Raw genomic sequence first — 21,922 nt, forward strand, 5'->3', positions numbered from 1 at the left:
GCCTCGTGCTCAGGTGGTTCATGCTGCTCCAGCCTTATTGTGAGCCTATAGTCATGGAACTGTTCTATACTGGTGGGCAACTGATGCCCGAGCCTCCTCCCACCCACTGCCTGCTGCCTCTGCTCTGCTACTCCAGCCCCTTCCCTAGAAACAATGCCCTGCCTCCCCATGATACAGCAGAGCAGGGACCACTGGGCTCTGCTCAGTGGCCAGGCAGATGTTCAGGGTTGGTCAGGGCAGGGGTCAGACGGATGTTAAATATTCTGAATATCCCGCTGTGCCCTTCGCTCCCCTTGTGTTCTCCTTCTAAGTAGAAGAAACTGCCAATTAGGGTCTAAATTCCCTCAGTCTGCTTCCCACTCTCTCTGCACACCATTCACCCTGCTTGCCCCATTTACCTCTCACTGCTCTCCCTTCTCCTTCCCTGTCTCCTTCCCCACCCCAAACCGGTTCATATTCCCGCCTTGATGGGCTGGCCCTCTCAAGGGAGGCCAATCAAAAAGTGTGAAATAAACAGCCCAGGCTGCATGCATTTCCATGTGGCTTGCCTGCCCTCCATGTCCTTTAAGGCAGCCAGACTCAGTGTGAATGAGCTGAGACATCTCATGAGGGCTGACTCTAAGGCCTCCCTGATCCCTGTGAGCCAGCCTAGCCCCCCTCCCACCCCCCGAGGTGGGAGTTTAGGAGATTTAGTTCATCAGATGTGAGAACTCCTTATGATCTGTTCACTTTACGTCCTTTTGGCCTCTTTCCTGAGGATCCCAGGCACGGGTAGACATACCACCCCTCTCAACAACAAGTTGTGCGATCTTGGGCTGGGGCAATCACCTGAACCTCAAAGTTCTTCTCTTTAGAATGGGGACAATAATCTAGGATCTGCTACCCTCACAGAATTTTTAGGGATCTAGGGAGGTAATGGATAGGGAAGTACTTTGTCGAGTGCCATGGTCATGCCTGCCTGTGAGATGGGGATGCTTCTGACTTATTATTGATAAAGACAAGAGGGGGCTCCTCTGTGCAGACTCATGTGCTAGGGTGACTTGCAGGCCAAATGGGGCCGATCAGGGCTGGCTGAGCTCTAGCAAGCATGGGCAGAAGAGAGCTGGAAGAAAGCTTTGATACCAGTTTGTCCCTTCCCTTCCTTGAGACCCAGAGCAGGCAATTCATGGTAGGCGGTCTTTATGAAGCATCTGCTCCATGCCAGGCACTGTGTCAAGGGCTTTATTTACAATCCTCATTAATCCTCATGAGCACAAACTATTAGGAGGCATCACCGGTAACCCACTGCCCAGGTGAGGAAGCTGAGGCTAGTCAAAAGGGCAGATCCAGAATCCAAATCCAGATCTGTCACTTGCCAGTCTGAGCTCTAAACCACAAACCAGATAAGAGTTGAAGACCTTTCCTCTTTCAAGCCTGAGAGGCAGCCTTCCTGACAGGTCGGCTCTCACGTAGATTTGGTCCTACGGAAGAGGCCGGTTGTGTGTCAGGCTCTCAGAGGGGCTGTGTGTACGTGAGACCAGTTCCTCTTACCTCTGAGATCTGGGGCAAATGATTCAGCCAGGCATTGTTGTAAGGATTAGGTAACAATGCCAAAACAGACCTAAACTACACAGCACACAGCCTGGCTAATCCTGGCTGTGGGGGGAGTAGTGGGGGGGAGAATCGGCCATTGGTAGCAGCCGGTCAGGCATCAGAGAAGGCTCACAGCTCTTTCGGCAGAAGAACAGCAATCACGGATGCACCAGGGTAGGGAAGGAATACCACGGCTCTGGTGGGGATGATGAGTGGGTCTGCAGGGCTGGAGCCCTGGTGGGAGGGTGTGGAGAGGTAGGGGATGAAAGAGTCCAGGGAGAAAAACGGATTGGATTGGGGAAAGTCCCTTATGCCAGGTAAAGGAGCTCAGATTGAGGGCAACGGGGAGTCATTGCCGACTTCACTCTAGCTCAGTGCACAGAATGGCCCAAAGTGGGCAGCACCAGGTGAAAGGGGCGGTGGTCAACCCTCCCAGAGAGATGACAGTGGTCTGAACTGGGACAGTGACCGAGGGGGTGAAGAAGAGGGACGGATTTGAAAGGTATTTGGGACAGGCTTTGGTGACTACTATATTCAGGAAGTGAAGGAGAGGAGACAGGTGTCAGGATGTTAGGTCTGTCTCAGGAACGTCTTCTTCCCAAGGTTAGGACAGTGCTTGCTGCAAGGAAGGTGATTTTTTTGTTGCTGAATGGATACATACATGACGAGTAACAAAACCAACAGCTGACTGACTCCGCACTTGATGTCTGCTTCCACTTCCACCACGCCGCTCTTCAGCAGCGGGAGACGACTCAAGGCCGTCTAACAGGTGAAGACTGAGGCCAGACGAGAGCCGGTGGCGGCGCCGAACTCAACCCCAGCTCCCAACCACCTCTTTATGCTAACAGCGTGAAGATGAACAAGCTAAGAAGGAGTTACGGGCAGGCTCTGACCAGATCCAGGAGCGGAAGGAGCCGAGGCCCGGGGCTGACCTGTGTCCCGCCCTCCCGCCTGCTCACGTACCCGCGTGCCCACGCGCCCAGGTGCACACCTGCCCTCGGCCCTGCCCCCGGCCGCCCTCACCTGCGCGGCAGAACTCCTCGGCCTCTTGCGGCACCATGTCCTTGACACGGCCGCCATAGGCCAGGCGGGCATCCTGGTCATAGGCCTTCAGGGTCTCGCTGGAGCTGTAGGACTTCTGCGGAGCTTTGCCCTCCTCGCTGTCCGCGGACGAGCTGGTGTAGCGGCGCTCGGCGTCGCGGCGCCGGGTCAGCGAGCGGTACGGCTTTCTCTCCTTCACGTCCATGGCCTCCGGCCCGCGCTCCTCCACATCCACGAACAGGGTCCTCGCGGCACTCAGGGCCGAGTGGTCTAGAGCCAGGGAATCAAAGAAAGGGCAGAAAGGGTGTGAGCTCAGGCCCCAGGAGGCAGAGGCAATACCCACGTCTGTCCCGCACCTGATTGGCTCTGCAAGGCTGTGGAGGAGGGACTTAAGGAGGAGGGACTTTGGGCCATTCTGTGCACTGAGCTAGAGTGAAGTCGGCAATGACTCCGCATTGCCCTCTCTTAGTAGGGGAGGGCATCATTCCACCGCCACACCCATGTTAGTAGCAGAGGGGCCCCTGCACCCAAGGCCTCTGATGATGCATCCGGTCCCCTTCTGCGGCTCTGCCTGTTCACCACGAGGATGCCTCAGTCTCTCTTCCAGCGATGAGTATCAAGGAAGTCGACAACAAAGACCAGAGCACACTGATTTCCATAATCTCTCTACACAGGAATCATGTATTTGTTCCCAACATGTCCCCAACTGGGACAGCGCCTGACTCAGAGCAGAGGCTACTTAAGAATTTGTGAAATGAATGCCCATACTCAGGCACTGGGGTGAGCACTTAGCATGTATTTCTTGCCTACCAAGATCCCAAAGGCCCTCTTCAGGGCAAGTCTCAGCCTGCACTCCACAGCAAACTCTGTTCATCTCCTTAAAGAGCTCTCTAGACCCACTCAGATGGGTCCAAATGTCCTAACCTAGAAACCTGTTTACTCAGCCAAAGAATGGTCTGAGGTTATCACTTGGTGTCTTTGGGATTTATCATGGATCCCAAGTGTCTACTGTAGACTTCCTTCTACATGTTTTCCATGATACTCAAAGAGTGCAAACATTTGTGATTTTATTGGTGCCCCCATAATAACCATAAAGACAACTATTTTCAGTCCCATTTTATACATAGGGCAACAGTGACCCAGAGCCAAGGCCACAGGGTGCATTAGTAACCAAGCCAACATCAGTAGACCGACCATGACATGGGCTTGCAACTAGAGCCAATCAGGATGTATAGGTGATACTTTTGGAGACCTAGTTCTCAAAATACCCCTGGAAATCAGTTCTGGGACAAAGAGCCTGAGCCAGGATACACAGAAATCAAATCATCTTACTGGGGCCCAAACTGAGAGTTCTGAGCTCTGGTTTCTTAACATTCGGCCTCCTGGCACTGGCTGACAAGATGACAGTTGGTCCTCTGAATGCCTGAGGGGCAGGGCTGGACAGAAGACCCGTGATAATATTTCCTATGCCAGGATGTGTAAAACCTTTTTGCCTGCAATCCATAGTTTGAAAAGCATCTTACATTGTGACTGAATATATATATTTATGTACATGAATGTGTGCATTTATATGTATAAAATGGAAATAAGATTCACAAAACTGAAGTTACTACATGATGAACAATGTACTCTGATATTTCCTATTTCATTCTCTTTTGCTTTTTTTTAAAAGGCTGATTATAACTCCCTAAATTGACCCAGTCCTAGCTTTGACCCAAAGCACTGTTCTGGTGTAATTTGATTGAGGATGTATGGTGACTGTCACCTAGCCTCTGTGCCCTCTGGCCCTTCATCTCCAACCCATCCCCACGAATGACTATAATGGCGATGATATTATAGAGTAAGCAGTAAAGTAAGGTTAGCCATGGTTAATACCAGTGACTAATAATTTGTAATATTAACAATGGTTTTACAATAAGAGCCAATATACTGTTATTAGTAGCAGCTGAGTACTGAGTACTTACTTTCGTTAATGTTCTAACAATATTTTAATCCTTACTTCAATTATGTAACAGAGGTACTATGCTTATCTACAAATTACAGATGGGAAATTGGGACGTTAAGTATACTGCCCAAAGTTACACGGCTTCTGATTGGTGGAGCCATCATCCTGACTGAGGGGTTGAACTTGGCACAAGGGTACAACCACTCGATGATACTGGCTCTGTAGGTTGGGCCAGATGAGAAATCTCCTATGCCCAGATCATTCCACTGCCCTGCTTACACCTCCATAGCAGCTCTGTGGAGGCTCCAGGATAAATTCTAGTCTCCTGGTCAAAATGGAAGGCCATTGTTTGATCTGGCCCAACTCACTTCCTTCTCAGTGAGCCACCTGCAACTTTCCTGGACAGTAATTCTTTGGCCTCTCTACCTTGTGCACATTGATTTATCATTGCACATCCAGCTAGCGGGATGGTCTGTGTCTGTGTCTGCCTCTGCCCTTGACTGCATTTCCTCAAGGACAGGCCTGGCGTCCACAGAGCTTGTGAGATTCGTGCTGAATGAATGAAAGAATACAATTATGGCAGCTACTATTTTACTTCTTACCAATCATCAGGTGGTATAAAATACTGGTAGTTTGATTTAGATATATCTAAAATGGAACTGAACGCAATGCTTAGATGCATGTTTTTAAAATTCCAAAGGAAGTCTGCATTTGAAGTATGTGTCCACCACTTATTCAGGAGCTGTGTGACCCAGGACAAGTTATTTAACCTTGCTGTGCTTCTGTTTCCTCATCTGTAGGACAGTAGTACCAACCTCTTGGGGTTGTTCTGAGGATGAACTCAGGTAATACACATCCCTGGTATACATGGTCCCTAATACCTAAGGGGTGCTCAAAAACGTTAGCCATTACTATCCTCAGAAAAAACCCACATTTTATTTTTAAAAGGCCCACTTTAGAAGGCTCCAGCTAAGTGTCAGTTATAATTGGAGAAGGAACATCCCCGCAGAAACATATGTTAATAAGGCTGAGACACGTTTTAGGCTGTTAAATTGGTGGATGACTATGTCTCCTTATCAGCGTGAGCCTGTTGACCCAAGGTACTGGCTTCAAGGCAAAGGCTGAGTGACCACGAATTATTAGGAACACAGCCCTGAAGCCCACGGCTTCCCTGTCACAAAGCAGAGGCAGGGAGAGCACCTGCCTTGCCCCCATCCACCCCCCCTTTTTTTTTTCTATTTTAGGCTTAGTATAGTAATTCAGTAAATAGTGTATTTTTTTTTTTAAGAGAAGGAGGTCGGCCATGGTTCACACTGGGCTCGGCATTTAACAGAGGGGGAAGAGGCCGGGATGCAAGAAATGACAGTGGAGAAGAGGCCCTTGGAACGAGGGTCCGCGGTCCAGGGACTCAGAGACCTGGCGGGTAGATGGAGGAATGAGGGCCTGGCTGGGATCCCCCCACTGTGACCCTTCTCCACGGGCTGGACAGCAGAGGCACCTGGTAAACATGTCAGTCCCTCCTAACCCTGCTGACCAGGGGTTCCCTACCACTCCTAAGTCCATTAGCCTGACCTTCCTGACCCTTCCTCTGCTCTTTCTCACAGCAGGCAGAGCACTTGGCTTTTGCCAGAAGCATACCCTCTGTTTCTGTCCTTCAGACCTGCCAGTCATTTCTCAGACACCCTCCATCTGGATGGTCACTGAGCCTCCACATCCCTGTTTCCCTGAGGGCGGCACCTGAGACAGATGGGGCAGGAGGGTGTAGGCCAGAGGGGCAGTGCTGCTTCCCTGCTCTCTCCCTGCTTTGTAGTCCTTTGTCTTCTCTTTAGACCCCAGGTGGTCCCTCTTCCAGGCCTCTTTCAATATCCTTCCCTGCCCTCACCCATCCAGGCCCGGGGAGGGATGGGAGGCAGCGGTGGTCCCCGTTTCTTGCTGCCGTTAGACCTTGGGTTTTCACCATAGTGGCTTGCTCTCCTCACCTACCCACACCTCTGTCCCTTCATTAAACTGTATTCATTTAAAGCATCTGGAGCGAATTTTGTTTCCTGGGGGATCCTGACCCCCTGGCTATCGGGCTGACTTTCAGTAATCATCGGGACCGCTTCCTTGGGGTGAAGTGCTTGCTTTAGGTGATCTCACTGGGTTCCCACCATCCCACTCTAGTGGTCCCTCTTAATGATAAAGAGAACTCGAGGTTTAGAGAAGGTAAGTAACTGGCTTAAAGCCACACAGTCAAGAAGTGGGTTGAGGGCTGGATCCATCCGTGTCCAGACCTCCCTTCCCACAGCCCTCCACCACGTACAGTAATGGAATGAGCTCCACCGCCCTTCTCCAGACAACCTCTGGCTATGGGGCTTTGGGAAGTTAGGAACTGGCTTTGTTAGATGCTCCATAAACTATAATGTTCCTTCTATCTGTAGGTGTACGGGATTGGAGAAGAACTACCCTTCGCGCCACCATCGTCCTCATTATCGACGTGTTGTTATTTCTGACCCACAAATGCTACACACGTAACATGTGTGAGACTCTGGCCTGCTCCTGAGGTGCGGCTGGCTGAAACTCTTCTCTGGGTGAAACCCGAGCTCCATGAAGGTGCCTTCAGAGAGGAGTTGCAGACAGACCTGCGCTGGGCACCTGGCCCGGAGACAAGCAGGACGGGAGCTCTCTCTCCAGGGTGTCAGCCACAGTGGGGCAACCATGCATGATTTGATGAGCATGGCCTCCAGTCTCACACCCTCCTCCGGATGTGGACACGGGTGTCATTCTTGGCTCCCCTCTGGGGAAGGAGAGTGGGCCCAGGACAGGAGAAGGGAAGAAACACGGCTGCCTTGAGCCCTGCACCCAATACGTTCCACACCCCCCTGTAAGAGCTCTGGTCACTTACCATTTCAGAGAGCAGGCTGCACGCCCCGGGTGGGTGGTCAAGTTCACACAGCCAGTAGGTGATGCTAAAATCTACATTTTGGCTTTTTTTCTTTTACATGGAGCTGGACTCCGATAGAACTAGAAGGTCTGAACAGGTCCATGAATGTGGGGAGACCTGGGGGACCCGGGATGGGGATGGTAATGGGGGGATGATCTCAGACAGGAAAAGAGGTAATCACAATAAAACCACCACCATTGATCAAACCCCTACTCCTGTGCCGGCTGTTTTGTGCATCCGATTCCTAATCCCTACAACAATTATCTGGGTTAGATAGATCCTCTTTTATATTTTCTCTTATTTACTCGTATTATACAAATGAGATAATGAGCTTAAAGAGATTAAGGGACTTGCTCTAGATCCCGTGGCTTCCAAATGTCAGGGCCTAGATTTGAACCAGAAGAAAAGGTTTAAGCCTCATGAAATGTACTGTACACCTCATAACAGAAGTTGATTCATTTTTTAAGTAATGGCTAAGTTCCTTTTCTGTCCTCAGTGCTGCAGAAGATGCACAGAGGTAACACACCAGACTCCCTGTTCCCTCTCTCCCTTGCCCCCTTCTCCTACCCTGCCTCTTCTCTCCAACACTGAGTTTCCACCCTACTGTGCCAGACCTTGGGCGAGGCATCAGTGGACAAGACAAATGAGCTTCCTACTTCTTGGAGCTTCTAGAACAGGGGCAAATCAAACAGGGGAGACGGAGAAGGACCACAGGGCCTCCTAACCTAGGTCAAATGGGCCAAAGGTGGAGAGAAGATCAGGGATCACTGGCCAGAGAAAGTGACGTCTTAACATGACCCAAAAATGGCAAGTGGAAGTGAACTAGGCCAGACCATTTGGAGAAAAAGAGAGAAAAGAAATCTAGGTCTGACTTTCCATTTTCTCTGACCTACAGTAAAAATACGTTTCACCATCCAGAAAACACATACTTCTACAGATTTCTAACTAAAACAAGCATTTCGGAAACAATGTCTAATCATTCCTCAAGGATAGCACCTGACACTTTCTATTTTATTCTTCTCCAGTAAAATAGGATTATGGATGGGTTGCCAACCTCTAGTTTGAAAAGCACCATTCTGCTCACAGCTTGGATGGAGGCTGGAGGTACAAGAGAACTGCGACCAGGGAGAGACCCAGTTATCCCCTGAATCTAGCCTTGAGGGCGAGAAAAGCGTTGCCAAGAAAGCCTGGGAGGGGAGGACTGATCAGCCTGGTGGGGAAACAAAGCAATTTCCATGAACAGTCGTCATCTCAGTGACAGGAGAATGCAAAGGAGTATGTGGCAGAAAGCCTGGATGGGAGGTCCCAGGGGAGCGTGTCCTCCAGCTGGGTTTCAGAGGCCTGGATGGGGCCAGGGCCAGGAGCAGGCCTGGAAGAATGGCACAGGCCTTGGGCCTGTGAGACAAGGCGAGATGGGGGAAAACAAAGCTTTTGGTGTGTGTGGGGAAACTCAATAAGCAAAGTTGGGCCCGTCACGTGGGCTCCAGCAGTATTAATGAGGGGCAGGGGCCCAGAGCACTGGCAGAGAGACTTGAACAGTCGGAGAGCACTGCTGGGTAACCTCTCCCCGCACCTCCCCACCACCGTCGCCCAAGCCCTCAGGGGAAACGGGGGCTGTTACCACCCTGGGTTTCCTTCCCCCTACCTAGAAACAGCCAGAGACAGACCAGGAAATTGACTGAATTCCTACTGGACTGAAGTTTTATAAGTTTTTCTGAACATAAGCCCGTGGTGATATTTTTAGTTCTTTGTGTGTCAAGAAGGGCCCATAAATACTTCAGAGCGAAAATGTGCTCTACAAAATAGAAGTCCCGGGCATTATCTGTTTGCGGATGTGTGCACAAAATCATCCGAAGTTTTTCTTTCCTTAGTCCTTCAGAGTTTGGTCTTGCGAGGCCTCTGTTTCAAACTCCGGTGACGTGTGTGATATGAAGGTGGACGCCAGAGGTGGGGGGACATCGATGCTGTGTGGGGCTACATGCACACCGGAGGACGAGGCACAATCATCCCCACTCGACAGATGGGAAACGGAAGCTCAGAGTAGCGGAACCATGCCCAAGTTCATACAATATGCCAAGATCGGAATCTGGGAGCCCTGGTTCCAAGTCCGTGCTCTCGGTTTTGGTACCCAGAGCACATTTCTCTGGCCCTGTGGCTTTAGGGAAGAACTTGCTCTTCCAAACAGTGATAGTGATTACATTAATGGTGGCTCAGGGCACGGTCTTCATAGCATGACCTCATTTTATCCTCACCATACCCCCCAAACCACCCTATTTTACACATGAGAAATCCGGGACTCCGAGAGGTCAGGTGCCTTGCCCAGAGGGCCACAGCAAGGAGGTGGCAGTCAGGATTCAAACCTGGGTCTATACGACCCCATGGCTCAAGCTGTTCGTTATAATCTCTACCACCTCCCACCTAGGTCATCTCTTATTTTAATGTCTTTAGCTTTTCTGTTTGCTTTTTCACTGTGTTTTTTTAGCAGTATTAGTTCCTTTGATGAAGCCAGTTCACCCCTCACCTGGGATTTGTGGGAGGACTGCTTTTATAACTCCCGCTGGAAGTGGCCCCGGACAGCACTTTGGGCCAGAAAAAAGGGCTTTCTTGGGAATCTGGTGGAATGTGGCCATGTGCCTAGCTCAGCTACTGGGACACCCCTTATCAGTGGCTGGCAAGCAGGTGACAGATGGTACCACTGCTTACATGGGTCATCTCACTCTTCTGTTGGAGGGCCTGTCAAAGGCCGGGCATCGAAGCACAGGCAGCTGCTGTATGGGCACCGTCCTCCGATCCTGAGCTCAGGGAGCTCCCACCAGAGCTGCCTAGATGCCCCCAAAAGGGCTAATCATGCTCAGGACCCAGGACACAACAGGTCCTCAACCCACAGGAGGGAGTATAAGGGCTGTGTTTTCCAGATTCTTCTACCCAGATTCCTGAAGATTCTACCCTCCCTGAAGCTATTCACCAGCCAATGATTCCCCTTTATAAATGGGGACCTCTTAGAGTCAGAAAAGGTGGCATTTGCTATCTTAAGGTTGAAAGTCCCATCAAAGGTCAGCAGGCTCATGCCCCTTTGGATGCCTGATCCCTTCCATGCACCCAAGTCACGCCACCTCCAAAGCTGGGCACTTCACTGCCTCCAGAGAAAGCTTTGATCCGAAGCTTCTTTTGGCTTCCTTCCAAAGGCCTCAGCTCTCTACTCCTTGGGGTCCCGGGAAAGAAGTCCAGTGCCTTTATCCCAGCAAAAGCCCTTCGAGAAGATGGGCTTGTCTGTGTATCCTTGGGTCTTCTTATCAGGCTGAAGATCTCGCCTAAGATTTTCAAGCCCTCACCTTCCCAGTGAACTTTCCTGGGGTTCATCCAGCCTCCTTCCCTCCTTCCCAAACCACAAGGCTTTTGAAGGGTGAGGATTGGTGACAAGGAGTTGGGTCAGACACGGTCAAAGAGACAGACACATCTACAGATGGTCCCAGCACAGTCAACACAAAAGAGCCCTTGAGAGAGATGCTCGGGGGCAGAGTTGGGGACGGCAGCTCAGGTGGGGGAGGCAGCAGGGTGGCCTGAAGGAGGGGATACCTGAGCCAAGGCCCAACAGCTGTGCAGGGGGGGGACTGGGGACAGGAAAAGGAGTGTGCTCGCATTCATCTACATGCCTCTCACACGGGGTTGGCTAGAACCCCGGGAACCTCTTGGTCCAAAAGAGAACCTCACCTCTCTTTTGTACCCACTGGGCAGCAGGACTCCATCTGGCTTTCTGGGAAGCACACCCGCCTGGCTTCAGGGGTGCTGTGACTCAGCTCCTACATGGACCTTGAGAAATGGTCTATTCGGCCCTTCGGCTCCCCCGGGAAGGGGCCTTCTCCTCCCTGGAAACCGCATTCAAGGGTCAAGCCTCAAACCCAGGTTTTATTAGAGTGCTAATTCTCTGCAAAAAGTGTGCAAGGGCCCTGCCCAGACTTCAGATTTTCTATGGATTATTCTGGGAGCCCGTTATGAGATAATCAGAGGGACGGGAGAGATCGTTGCGCTGATGGATCGCACATCCCCTGCTGTGCTCAAGGCTTAACCTGTAATTACCTGGGGCTCCTGAGTTAGGCCTCCACTCTGGAGGAGAAAACCAGCACCACAGGCATCAGGCACTGCCTCAAAGGCTCCAGAAATAGTGAGTCTCTTAGTTTTAACACTAACTCCCTCCATCCCACAGGAGCCCCCCCCACCAAGATCTCTGAAGGTAGCAATGGTTTGTGCCCTCCTTAAGCTGCCCATGACTCTGTGTCCATAGAAAGGAGGAAGCTCTAAGATGGCTGAGACCCCAGCAAGTAAAAAGCCAGGACCTCAGTTTTCTCTTCTGCAAATTGGGGTGGTATGGGGGTCAGAAGTAAGCCATGCCTGAGGACTGCCTTTATGTACATACACAAACATACACACATAAACACACACACACACACACACACACATACACAATGGAATTCGAAGTACTCTGTCAAGGGCTCTGTTGAAGTACAATGTCAAGAGCATTACACCTTTGTAAGGTGTAATGATTGCAAAGTCCCTTGGGGAGGAGTCAAAGAGGGTCCTCACAGCTGACAAAGCTTGTTAGCAAAGGCATCCCGGAAAGGATGCCCAGTTGCAAAGCAATGGAGAGAGAGGTCGCTTTGGCAGAATTTCCCTTATATCTCAGTGTCCTCAAGCTTCAAAGAGGTGGAGGGAAAGGCCCATAATGACGGGAAAACCCTGACTGCCTGAAGCTGCCACCATTTCCAATAATTAAAGGCAGACTTAATAGATATTAGGGCCCTCTTTCCAGCAGCTGGGTGGTCAGGCAATTTTTATTTCAATAATTAGCTGCTGTTAAGTCACACAAAACTGGAGACGGATAAAGGCAGGGCCAGTCTCTCATGGAGCTAATTGTGCCCAGAGTTCTACACGCCTAATCAAGCCTTCCACTGCTCCCATCCCTTTCATCCAAGGCCTCAAAGGACCTTGCCATCGGTAATTAAGTCTCATAAGTGCTGTAAGGAAAGGGATTCTCCTTGATGGTCTGAAGGAAGAAGAAGCTGCTGGGGGGTGGGGCAGGGGAGCTGGGGCAGGGGAGCTGGGGCAGGCAGTGAGGTGGCTGGCCCCCAGGATGAGGACAGAGAGCAAGGAATAGGCCCCCCAGTCCCTGTGCCTGGGCCCTTTAAGCCTTTGGCTACTGTGTACTCTTCCCCTAGGCAGGACAACCACAGACCTTCTGGCTTCACTGGCTCCCTCCCGTTGAGTCTGGCTCAACCAGCCCCAAACTAGAGACAGTCCAGATGGCCACTGAAAGCCTTTCTAAATGTACCAACCTGGACGGTCTCCGGGGGCTATATTTGTTAGACACGTCAGGTCAGGCAGAAGTAATTCAGATGCTACTCTCCTAGAGTCTTAGCATTAGAGGGACGTAAAGGAGATGAGTCACCCCCGCCCCATCTGCAGCTTGGATTCCTTCTAGGAATCCACATGGATACCAGCAAGACTTTGCTTGATCTCAGATAATGGAGCACTCACTCCTAACACATTTTATCCTGATATTCTGAGAGCCAGCTAGAATTTACTTATTTCCAGAGGCTTCCTGCTGGTCCTAACTCTGCTTTCAAACCTCACAAACAAGGCTGATCCCTTCTCACCCCCAGAGTAAGAGCTCTCTTCCTCAGGCTCCAGGAAACAGTGGTAGGAAACCCAAGCTTTACATCAAAGGCACAACCCAAAAGGAAAAACTCATAAACTGGACTTCACCGAAATTCAAACCTGGGCTCTGTGACAGACTCTGTTGCTCAGATGAAAAGAGCAGCTCAGAAGCAGGAGAAAATATTTGCAAACTGCATATCCAACAAAGGTCTAGCATCTAGAGTATATAAAGAATGCTCCAAACTCCACAGTAAAAAATAAACTCAAACAACCCAATTAGAAAAACAGCCAACAGTTATGAACAGATACTTCACTGGGGAGGATGTGCAGATGGCAAATAAGCACGTGGAAAGATGCTCAACATCACCGGCCGTCAGGGACGCACATACCCATCAGAGGAGCTAAAATAGAAAATAGTCATAACTCTAAATGCTGGCAAGGATGCAGAGAAACTAGAGTGCCCACACATTTCTGGTAGGAATATTAGTGAGTACAGTCCCTCTAGAAAACAGTTGGACGCTCTCTTGTGAAAATAAACATGTAATTACTGTACAACCTAGTGACTGCACGGCAAAATGAGAACTATGTTCACACGAAAACCTGTACAGTAACGGTCATAGAAGCTTTACCCATTATGGCAAAAACAAAACAAACAAAACAAAACAAAACAAAAAGAACAAAAAAAGCAAACCCAGAATAGTCCAGGCATCCTCCAAAAGGCAAAGGGTTAAATAAACAGAACACCATGGAATACTACTTGGTAAGAAAAAGGACTGACTAATGATACAGTAAATCTCTAGAGAACTGTGCCTAGTGAAAAAAAGGCAATCACAAACTGTAGGCACTGTATGATTCCATTTATGTAAAAGTTTGGATAGGACAACATGTTAGAGTGGAGAAGAGATCAGCAGCTGCAGTGGGGGAGGGATGGGGCAGTGGGGGGAAGGAGGTAGGGATGGCCGCAGAGGGCAGTGCAAGTGGTACTTGCGGGGAACGAGATGCCTGCTATCTTGCCTGGACATACTCAGTTACAAGTGATAAAATAGTACAGAAGTAAACCCACATACACACAAATACATACAATTAAACACATACAATTAAACCTGAGGAAATCTACATCAAATGAACAGATTGTGTCAATGTCCATATCTTGGATGTGATATCTGCTTTCTTACTAAAGTTTCACAAAATGTTCCTGTTGGGGGAACCGGGGTAAATGGGACCCAGAATATCTCTGTATTATTTTTTACAACTGCATGTGAACTGCAGTTATCTTTTTAGAAATCTCGATTAAAACAATAGGTTTTGGGATGCCTGGGTGGCTCAGTAGATTGAGCGTCTGCCTTTGGCTTGGATCATGGTCCGGGGGTCGTGGAATCGAGTCCCGTGTCAGGCTCCTTGCTCCACGGGGAGCCAGCTTCTCCTTCTGCCTGCCACTACCCCTGCTTGTGCTCTCTCTCTCAAAAAACAAAACAATAGGTTTTGTGAGTCTGGCAGACCTGGGTTTGAACCTTGAACCTGTTATGTACTTCTGGTGCAACTCTAAACAAAGAAACTGAGACTCCATTTCCCATCTGTGAAATGGGGATAGTATACAACATCTTACTTGCTTATCTTGAGGCTTACATGAGGCAAACCATGGGAACGCCTAGCTCTGTGTGCATAAATAAGTACCCAATAAACAACACTGGCAAATGTTACATATTATACAGGAAAAATGTTTCTCTGCTTTCTCCTAATTCCGTTCCCATTCACCTTGCTTCCACCCTTGTTATCCTTCTCTGAAAGGGTTCCTTTTGGTGGATGTCACTCTGTAAAATACCAGGGTGAAAAACGGAAGACTCTGATGCGGTCTCAGTATCAGCCATCCTCTGGCATCTTATTATCTCTAGCCACGCTGCCATACTTCACACGCTGTTTTGGCTAATCCTTTGCTACTTACTTCCTGTGTTATGTGTTCCCCACCCCCCCGCCCCAAGGCAGCAAGCTGTTCTCAGGCTCAGTCACTGATTCGCAAGCATCGACTATGTGTGGGGACAAAAGCCACCAGTGTGACATCACACATCTCTTACAAAGTCCTTGGGATACCCGAGGACATGAGATGTGGTGGAAGACTGCTATGGAAAAGACACCTCCCTGTATCACACCCTTGTGCAGCCTCCCACGCTGACTCTGGGGTTGGCCATTTTGCACACATTGGCCAAGGGGGCCAAGGGGACATTAGCAAATGGGACCCAGAAGCATGAAAAACACTTGAATTTTGGGCTTGCTTTCTTTGGCTACTTCTGGAAATCATCCATCCTATAAGGAGACCCAGGCTGGCCAGCTTGTGGCTAGAGACTGAGGGCTGAGCCTATGAGATCCCCAGAGACTGGCTGCATGAACGAGCCCAGAGTCAGGCTGGCAGAGCCACCTAACTCCGCCCAGCCCAGATTACTGACTCTTAGAAAGAGAAACCAGTATGTGGCTACTTTAAGCCTCTATGTTTTGTGGTGGTATGTTACACAGAATGGCTAAGGGATGCAGGTATTATTAAAGTCCCATGTTACAGATGAGGAAACTGAGGCTGAGATCATGGAAGTACCTTAAAAAACAGGAGGAGAGTCACAAGGACAACAAGGATAATGTCTAAACGGTACTTTCGAGCTTGTACATTTCTACATTTTTGCCTGATTTAATCCATCATCCTGTACCTCTCTTTTTTGGGAATGTATCAAAGTGACCTTTACATTGTATTTATATTTAGTAGTTGCTCAATTACACACTCCAGGCTGTACGGAGATAGGGATCATGTCTGCCTTGTTCAGCACCGAATCTCAAACTGTGAGCCTTGCAAACAGTGGGCACTTAATAAGTAATCGCTGACTGACTGAACAAATATGTCTGAGCAGCTATGCCCTCCCTGGTCCTGTATTCGATGGAGGACTGATGTTCACAGAGGTGAAGCGCTTTGTTGAAGGTCACACAGTTAGCAAGAGGCAGGGCTCACAGGCAGCCTAGCTCTTTCGATTTAGTGCTAAGGTCTGCCTCAAATTCTCTGTGCATCCCAAGGGTGAGACAGACAAGGAAATGAGTAACTACCCCACAGTTAGGATGGAATGTTGTTGGATGAATTCCATATGTTAAAGGAATGCCAATCCCCATGCTAAGAGGATTCTGATCAAACCAAGCACCCAGCTGGAGCAAAAATGTGTTGCAGTGTGAACCCCAGTGCCTGGGATCAGAGATGCCTGCTGGCCCAAGTCCCACATCAACTTGTACCATCCAGCTCCCAATCCCCACGGGGCACCCCAATCAAACACAAAACCATCCAGCAAACACAGGAACGCTGAGCAGCTCTGCCCTTGGCCCTGGGCCAGGCTGTGTGCTCCTTAGTGAGGGACCAGCACATATCAGGGACAAGCCCCACATCCTCCTGTTCCAGGTGCCCCCTTCCCTCTGTGGAGTCTTTCCCCACTGCCCACGACACAGAGATGACATTTTCAGAATGCCCTTAATCCACTCTGCCCTGGGAACCCCAGACTCTAGCTGCGGGGGTGTGTGGGGGGGTGCTCCATTTACCTTCCCAGCCAGCACCAGGAACAGGGGAAGGACACAATGCTTGTCTACAACTGCCAAGCTGCCTAAGAACCGCAATGGGTTCAAGACGGGCTGAGCGGAGCCTCTCCACCTTCCCGAAAGACCCTGAGCCTGTCCTCTCCATGGGGAAGCTCTGGCCCTTTGTCCCCTGCTGGCTAACGTTACAGCTGGGTCACTGCAGTCTGGCTTCTTGGGGCCAGACCCTCACTTTGTTCTCTTCATTGTTGCCCTGAATTTGGTTTCATTAAGAAACTGTGCTTTTCACTCCATTAATTCTGTTTCTGCGTTGTTAACCTCAGTTAACTGTCCCAGTCTTTTGGGCTACTCCAGCCAGGAGAGGAAGTACAGTGGGGGAGCCCACTCCGCTCCAGGGCTGGAATGAGAGGGTATATAGCATCTAGGACCCAGCCTGGCCTCTATGGGCCAGCACCAACCCAGACTTGTCTAGTATGGTGTTCCTAATGTAAAGTCCCTTCTCACCTCAAAAGTCACAGAAACAGGGGCGCCTGGGTGGCTCAGTGGGTTAAAGCCTCTGCCTTCGACTCAGGTCATGATCTCAGGGTCCTGGGATCGAGCCCCACATCCGGCTCTCTGCTCCACAGGGAGCCTGCTTCCTCCTCTCTCTCTGCCTGCCTCTCTGCCTAGTTGTGATTTCTCTCTGTCAAATAAATATTAAAAAAAAAAAAAAAGTCACAGAAACACCAAATGCTGTGGGACAGGGGAATGCACACCCTCACCCCTCCAGCTTACAGAAGAGGGCATTCCCAGGCAGACAGAAAGTTGTACACAGCAGCTAAGAGCCAGACTGCTAGGGTTCAAATCCTAGCTCTACCACTCCCCAGTTCTATGCCTTGAGCATGCTACTTAACCTCTCTGTGCCTCATACATGAAGTGGCTTTAAGCAATGTCCCTCCCAGACAGAGTTATTGGGAGGCCTGAATAAGTTAATAAGTGCAAAATACTTAGAATAGGCTTAGCCCTTGGTTGTTATTATTATTACTATTATATTTCATTCCAGCCTAAGTTGCAGTTCTGGATTTCTGCACCCCACTCATGCTATTGCCTTTAGACAAATGCCCCTGTTTGGCATTATAATTCATCTAGTCACTGAACAAATATATACTAGGAACCTACTATGTGCCCAGATCTATGCTGGCAGGCATGGTGATAAAGGTTTTGCAGTTGTCCCAAAAAGGCTGAGAGGATATCATTTTTGAACAGGTGTCTTCTAGTTTGAATCTCAGCCCTGCATTTACTAGGTATGAGCCAAATCATTTGGGGCCTCATTTTCTGCATCTAGAAGATGGGGAGTTGCTTATCTCCCTGCCATCCTGACTCTCCCAAGGACCCCCATGGTCGTCTGGGGGCCTGGAGAGAGAGTGAATGGTGGGGCATTCTCTGAGTCCAGGCGTCCTCCAGCTCTGGCTTGCAGGAGGACAGGCAATCAGTTCCTGATGCAATGGCCAGGGCAGTCCCATGGTTCCTCAGAAACCTGAGCCCTCTTCAGAGAGAGGGTTTTAATTGGCTTAGGCTCTGTGCCCACTCCAAGGGAGCATCACAAAGCAGGGATTAGCCCCCTAAGAAGGCCAGACCCCACAGACTGGCCAAGTGGCTGGAAATCAGCCTGTCTGCCTCCACCTGCCTGAGTTGCTTCAGCTATGGGCTGCCTTTCCTTCTCTTCCCATCCCATGAGCACAAGAAAAGGGTGCTTTTTTTTTTTACATTTTTAAAAGATTTTAAAAATTTATTTATTTGACAGACAGAGATCACAAGTAAGCAGAGAGGCAGGCAGAGTTGGGGGTGGGGGAAGCAGGCTCCCTGCTGAGCAGAGAGCCCGATGCGGGGCTCGATCCCAGGACCCTGAGATCATGACCTGAGCTGAAGGCAGAGGCTTAACCCCCTGAAGCCACCCGGGCACCCATTTTTTTTTTTTTTTTTACATTTTTACAAAGATTTTATTTATTTGGGAGAGAGAGAGAGAGAAAGCAGGGTGCAGGGGAGCAGAAGGAGGGGAAGAGCAAGAATCTTAAGCAGACTCCCCACTGAGAGCGGAGCCCCATGCAGGGGCCCATCTCACGGCCCTGAGATCACAACCTGAGCTAAAACCGAGAGTCAGCTGCTTAACAGACGGAGCTACCCGGGCGCCCCCAGCAGAAGGATGTTCAAATCAGAGCCTTGAGCTATGAAGCAAACAGGAAGGGCCTGCAGACGATGTTCAGCAGCATCTAGAAAAGTCCAGGCTTAAAATGCACAGTTTGGAACAAGCCATTGGATTTGCCTCCCCAGAGGGAGGCCCGGGGCTGCACAGAGGCAAACATAGCTCTGGGTCCTTTCTTGGACGGGGTACTTCACAGTTTATACAACACGTGACTTCTGCTCACACTCTCCAGTCCCGAGAGGTAGGTTCTATATCCTGACCTCAACAGGGAAGTGTGGCAGGCAGGCAGGAATGTGGGGTTCCAGCTCAGATTCTTGGACAAGTGGTTTTGTGACCCCGGGGCAAATGACAGTAACACACCAACGCCGAATACAGACAGCGGGCATGTGCTGGGCACCCAGCAAGGGCCAGAGGACACGTGTTGACCAAACTGTTGCCATCTTTAGATACACCGAGGCTTGGAGGGGCAAGGATTGGCCCTAAGTCCCACGGCTTCATAAGGAGGCTGGGATGCCATGCCCCACCGGGAGAGGCTCGTTTCCTCAAGCTGCAGCACCGAGGCGAGAAAGCTCAGTTATACTCAGAGGTTAGGGGAGACCCCGGAGCCGGTGTTTGTAGCTCTGAAACCGTGAAGCCTCGTACAGATATTTGTTATTCTCATTGAGAAAATGAAGGCTTCCTTCCGGAGGGGAAACAATGTGTCTAAGGTCACCCAGCTGGCAAAGAGCAGACCGGGACTTGATTCCAACATTCCAGTGCCCGCTGCCCCTAGTGCCAGGCCGCAGCTGCTGTCTGGAGCACCTGGCCGCATGGGACGAGGGCCCTGAAGCTGCAGGAGCAATCGCGCAGATGATATGCAAATATTCGGCTATTTAAAAAACACAGCAACAAGCAGTTGAGGATAAATGTCCCAGCTCTCCCTGGTTAGGAATACCACCTGGGGGCACGGAGATGGGTCAGCGGGACTGATGCTTTCCGCTTTAATGGAAACGTGCAGACGCTCAGGCCGAATTACTCTGAAAATCTTGACTCCACCCCCTACCCACCTCTGTCACCCACACCGCCTTTCTGCTCCTGAGGGATGTGGTCATGTGTCTGGGGCTCTGGGAACTCAGTGTCTTGCCCCGGCTCTCCTTAGGACTTGCTGGCTCATGTGTCTACCTCTGCCCATCATTATTCCCCCAACACTGCTTTGACCAGGTCCTGTGCCATGCGTGAGGATCTGGATATAGTCTTTTCTTTGTGGTCCTACCCTGAAGGATGGCACTGTCTAGTGGGGGAAGCTTAGCCAGAAGCAGATAATTTCCATTCAAGATCCCGGGGATGGTGGAGAAATCAGGCTGGCTTCTTGGGGCACCTGACACTTTCAAGAGTCTGGGGCTACGGCGGCAATCTGCCGGTCACTGGGAGAGGGGAGGAAGGGGGATGAGTGGGGTATGGGGGGTCCAAGTCCTGAGCCCTGTGCCAACCAGGGCACTTAAATGTTTTTTTCTCCAATTCATATATTGGGCCTCCATTAGGATTTCATTTAAGCAGTCAGATCCTTGACCCAAAACAGATTAGAAAACCACGGCCTTCAGACTTGTTACTCAGTTTGGATGGGCCCAGATGAGTGTTTTATATAGTATTGGCTTATCAGCCTGGCGTAACTTGAGTCATCCCTTCTTCCTGTTTTCTCATTTAAAAAGTCTATCATAATGGCTAATTTACTCCTTTACATGTATCTATTGATTATGTTACGAGCCCAGACACCGTCTCAAGTGCTGGAGATGGAGAAAAATACATCTCTCACCCTGTCTGCCTTCTCCTACCCTGCTGGAGCTGCTTCACAGCTTGCAAAGTGATTGTTCTAAGAAGGACATCAGGCTATAATCATGCCCCTGAATACAACATTCAATGGCTCCCTACTGCCTAAAGCCTGGCTTCTCCCAATTGCAGCCTCGAACTACAGACTGACAGCATCAACGTTATGGGGAGCTGAGTAGAAATCAGAATCTCAGGTGCCACCTCAGACCTACCCTATCAGAATCTGAAATCAGATCCCCAAGTGATTCCCATGACTTCGGGATCTGAGGCTCAGAGGACTGTAGGATGTTAACATGGCTCTTCACACCCTGATACCTATGTTATCTGTCCTGTCTCATCTTCACACTCATTTCTCAAACACACTATACTCAATGCCAATCTGCTCCACCCACCTGTCCTCTCCTGCCTCCAAGCCTTTGCATGCATGGGGCCCCCTGCCTAGAACATTTCCCCTACCCCCACTTCTGGCTACCAGTTACAATTCCTTCCTTTGTTGAAAGACTAGAATCCTACTGTAGTTCCTCAGCTCCCTTCTCCCTTCCCACCTGCAGGCTGACTCCATTGCCCCATCATCCCATCACTTTCCCAGCCAGCCCAATGTCTGAGAATCTGCTAGAAAGCTCAGTGCTCTGGAATTTGTGTCTGTCATTTAGGTGGGTGCCTGTCTCCTTCAAAAGATGATGAGCCCTGGGGCAAGGGATAGGCCTTTCCTTCTTTATATCCACCCAGTCTCTGTGCTGCCAATCAGTGGGGATGTAGACAGGATTCAGAATCTGCCTGGAGGAGCACCCAGGCTGCCGGGGCAGACTGGCTTTCAAAGTAATGAGGGCCAACATGTACTGGCCCACAGTTTTGTGGCCACAAATGGGATGGGTACTAAGCTGAACCATTTTTTTAAAAGATTTTATTTATTTATTTGAAAGAGAGATGGAGACAGAGATAGAACACAGTGGGGAGGAGAGAGGGAAGCTGGCTGCCCACTGAGCAGGGAGCCTGATGTGGGGCTCGATCCCAGAACCCTGGGATCATGACCTGAGCAGAAGGCAGATGCTTACCAACTGAGCCACCCAAGCACCTCTCTCTTTCTTTCTTTCTTTCTTTTTTTTTAAAGATTTATTTATTCATTTGAGGGAGAGGGAGAGAGAGAGAGAATGAGCAGGAGGAGTGGAGGGAGAGAGAATCTGGAATAGATTCAGTGCCAAACACAGCCTGATGTGGGGCTCGATCTCATGATCCTGAGATCAGA

The 21,922-nt window shown here is 50.0% G+C and overlaps 1 protein-coding gene across 1 annotated transcript in view; it reads right to left on the reverse strand.

Moving 5' to 3' along the window:
• TENM4 (teneurin transmembrane protein 4) overlaps positions 1 to 21,922 on the reverse strand; it is a 593,562-nt gene that overhangs the window by 375,983 nt on the left and 195,657 nt on the right. The window contains exon 5 of the mRNA XM_046016487.1: positions 2,596 to 2,883. Coding sequence (XP_045872443.1) covers positions 2,596 to 2,818 — 223 coding nt within the window. The 5' untranslated portion in view covers positions 2,819 to 2,883. The remainder of the gene's footprint in view (positions 1 to 2,595; positions 2,884 to 21,922) is intronic.

Source organism: Meles meles, chromosome 8, assembly GCF_922984935.1.
Source record: "Meles meles chromosome 8, mMelMel3.1 paternal haplotype, whole genome shotgun sequence".
Classification (NCBI taxonomy): Eukaryota; Metazoa; Chordata; class Mammalia; order Carnivora; family Mustelidae; genus Meles; species Meles meles.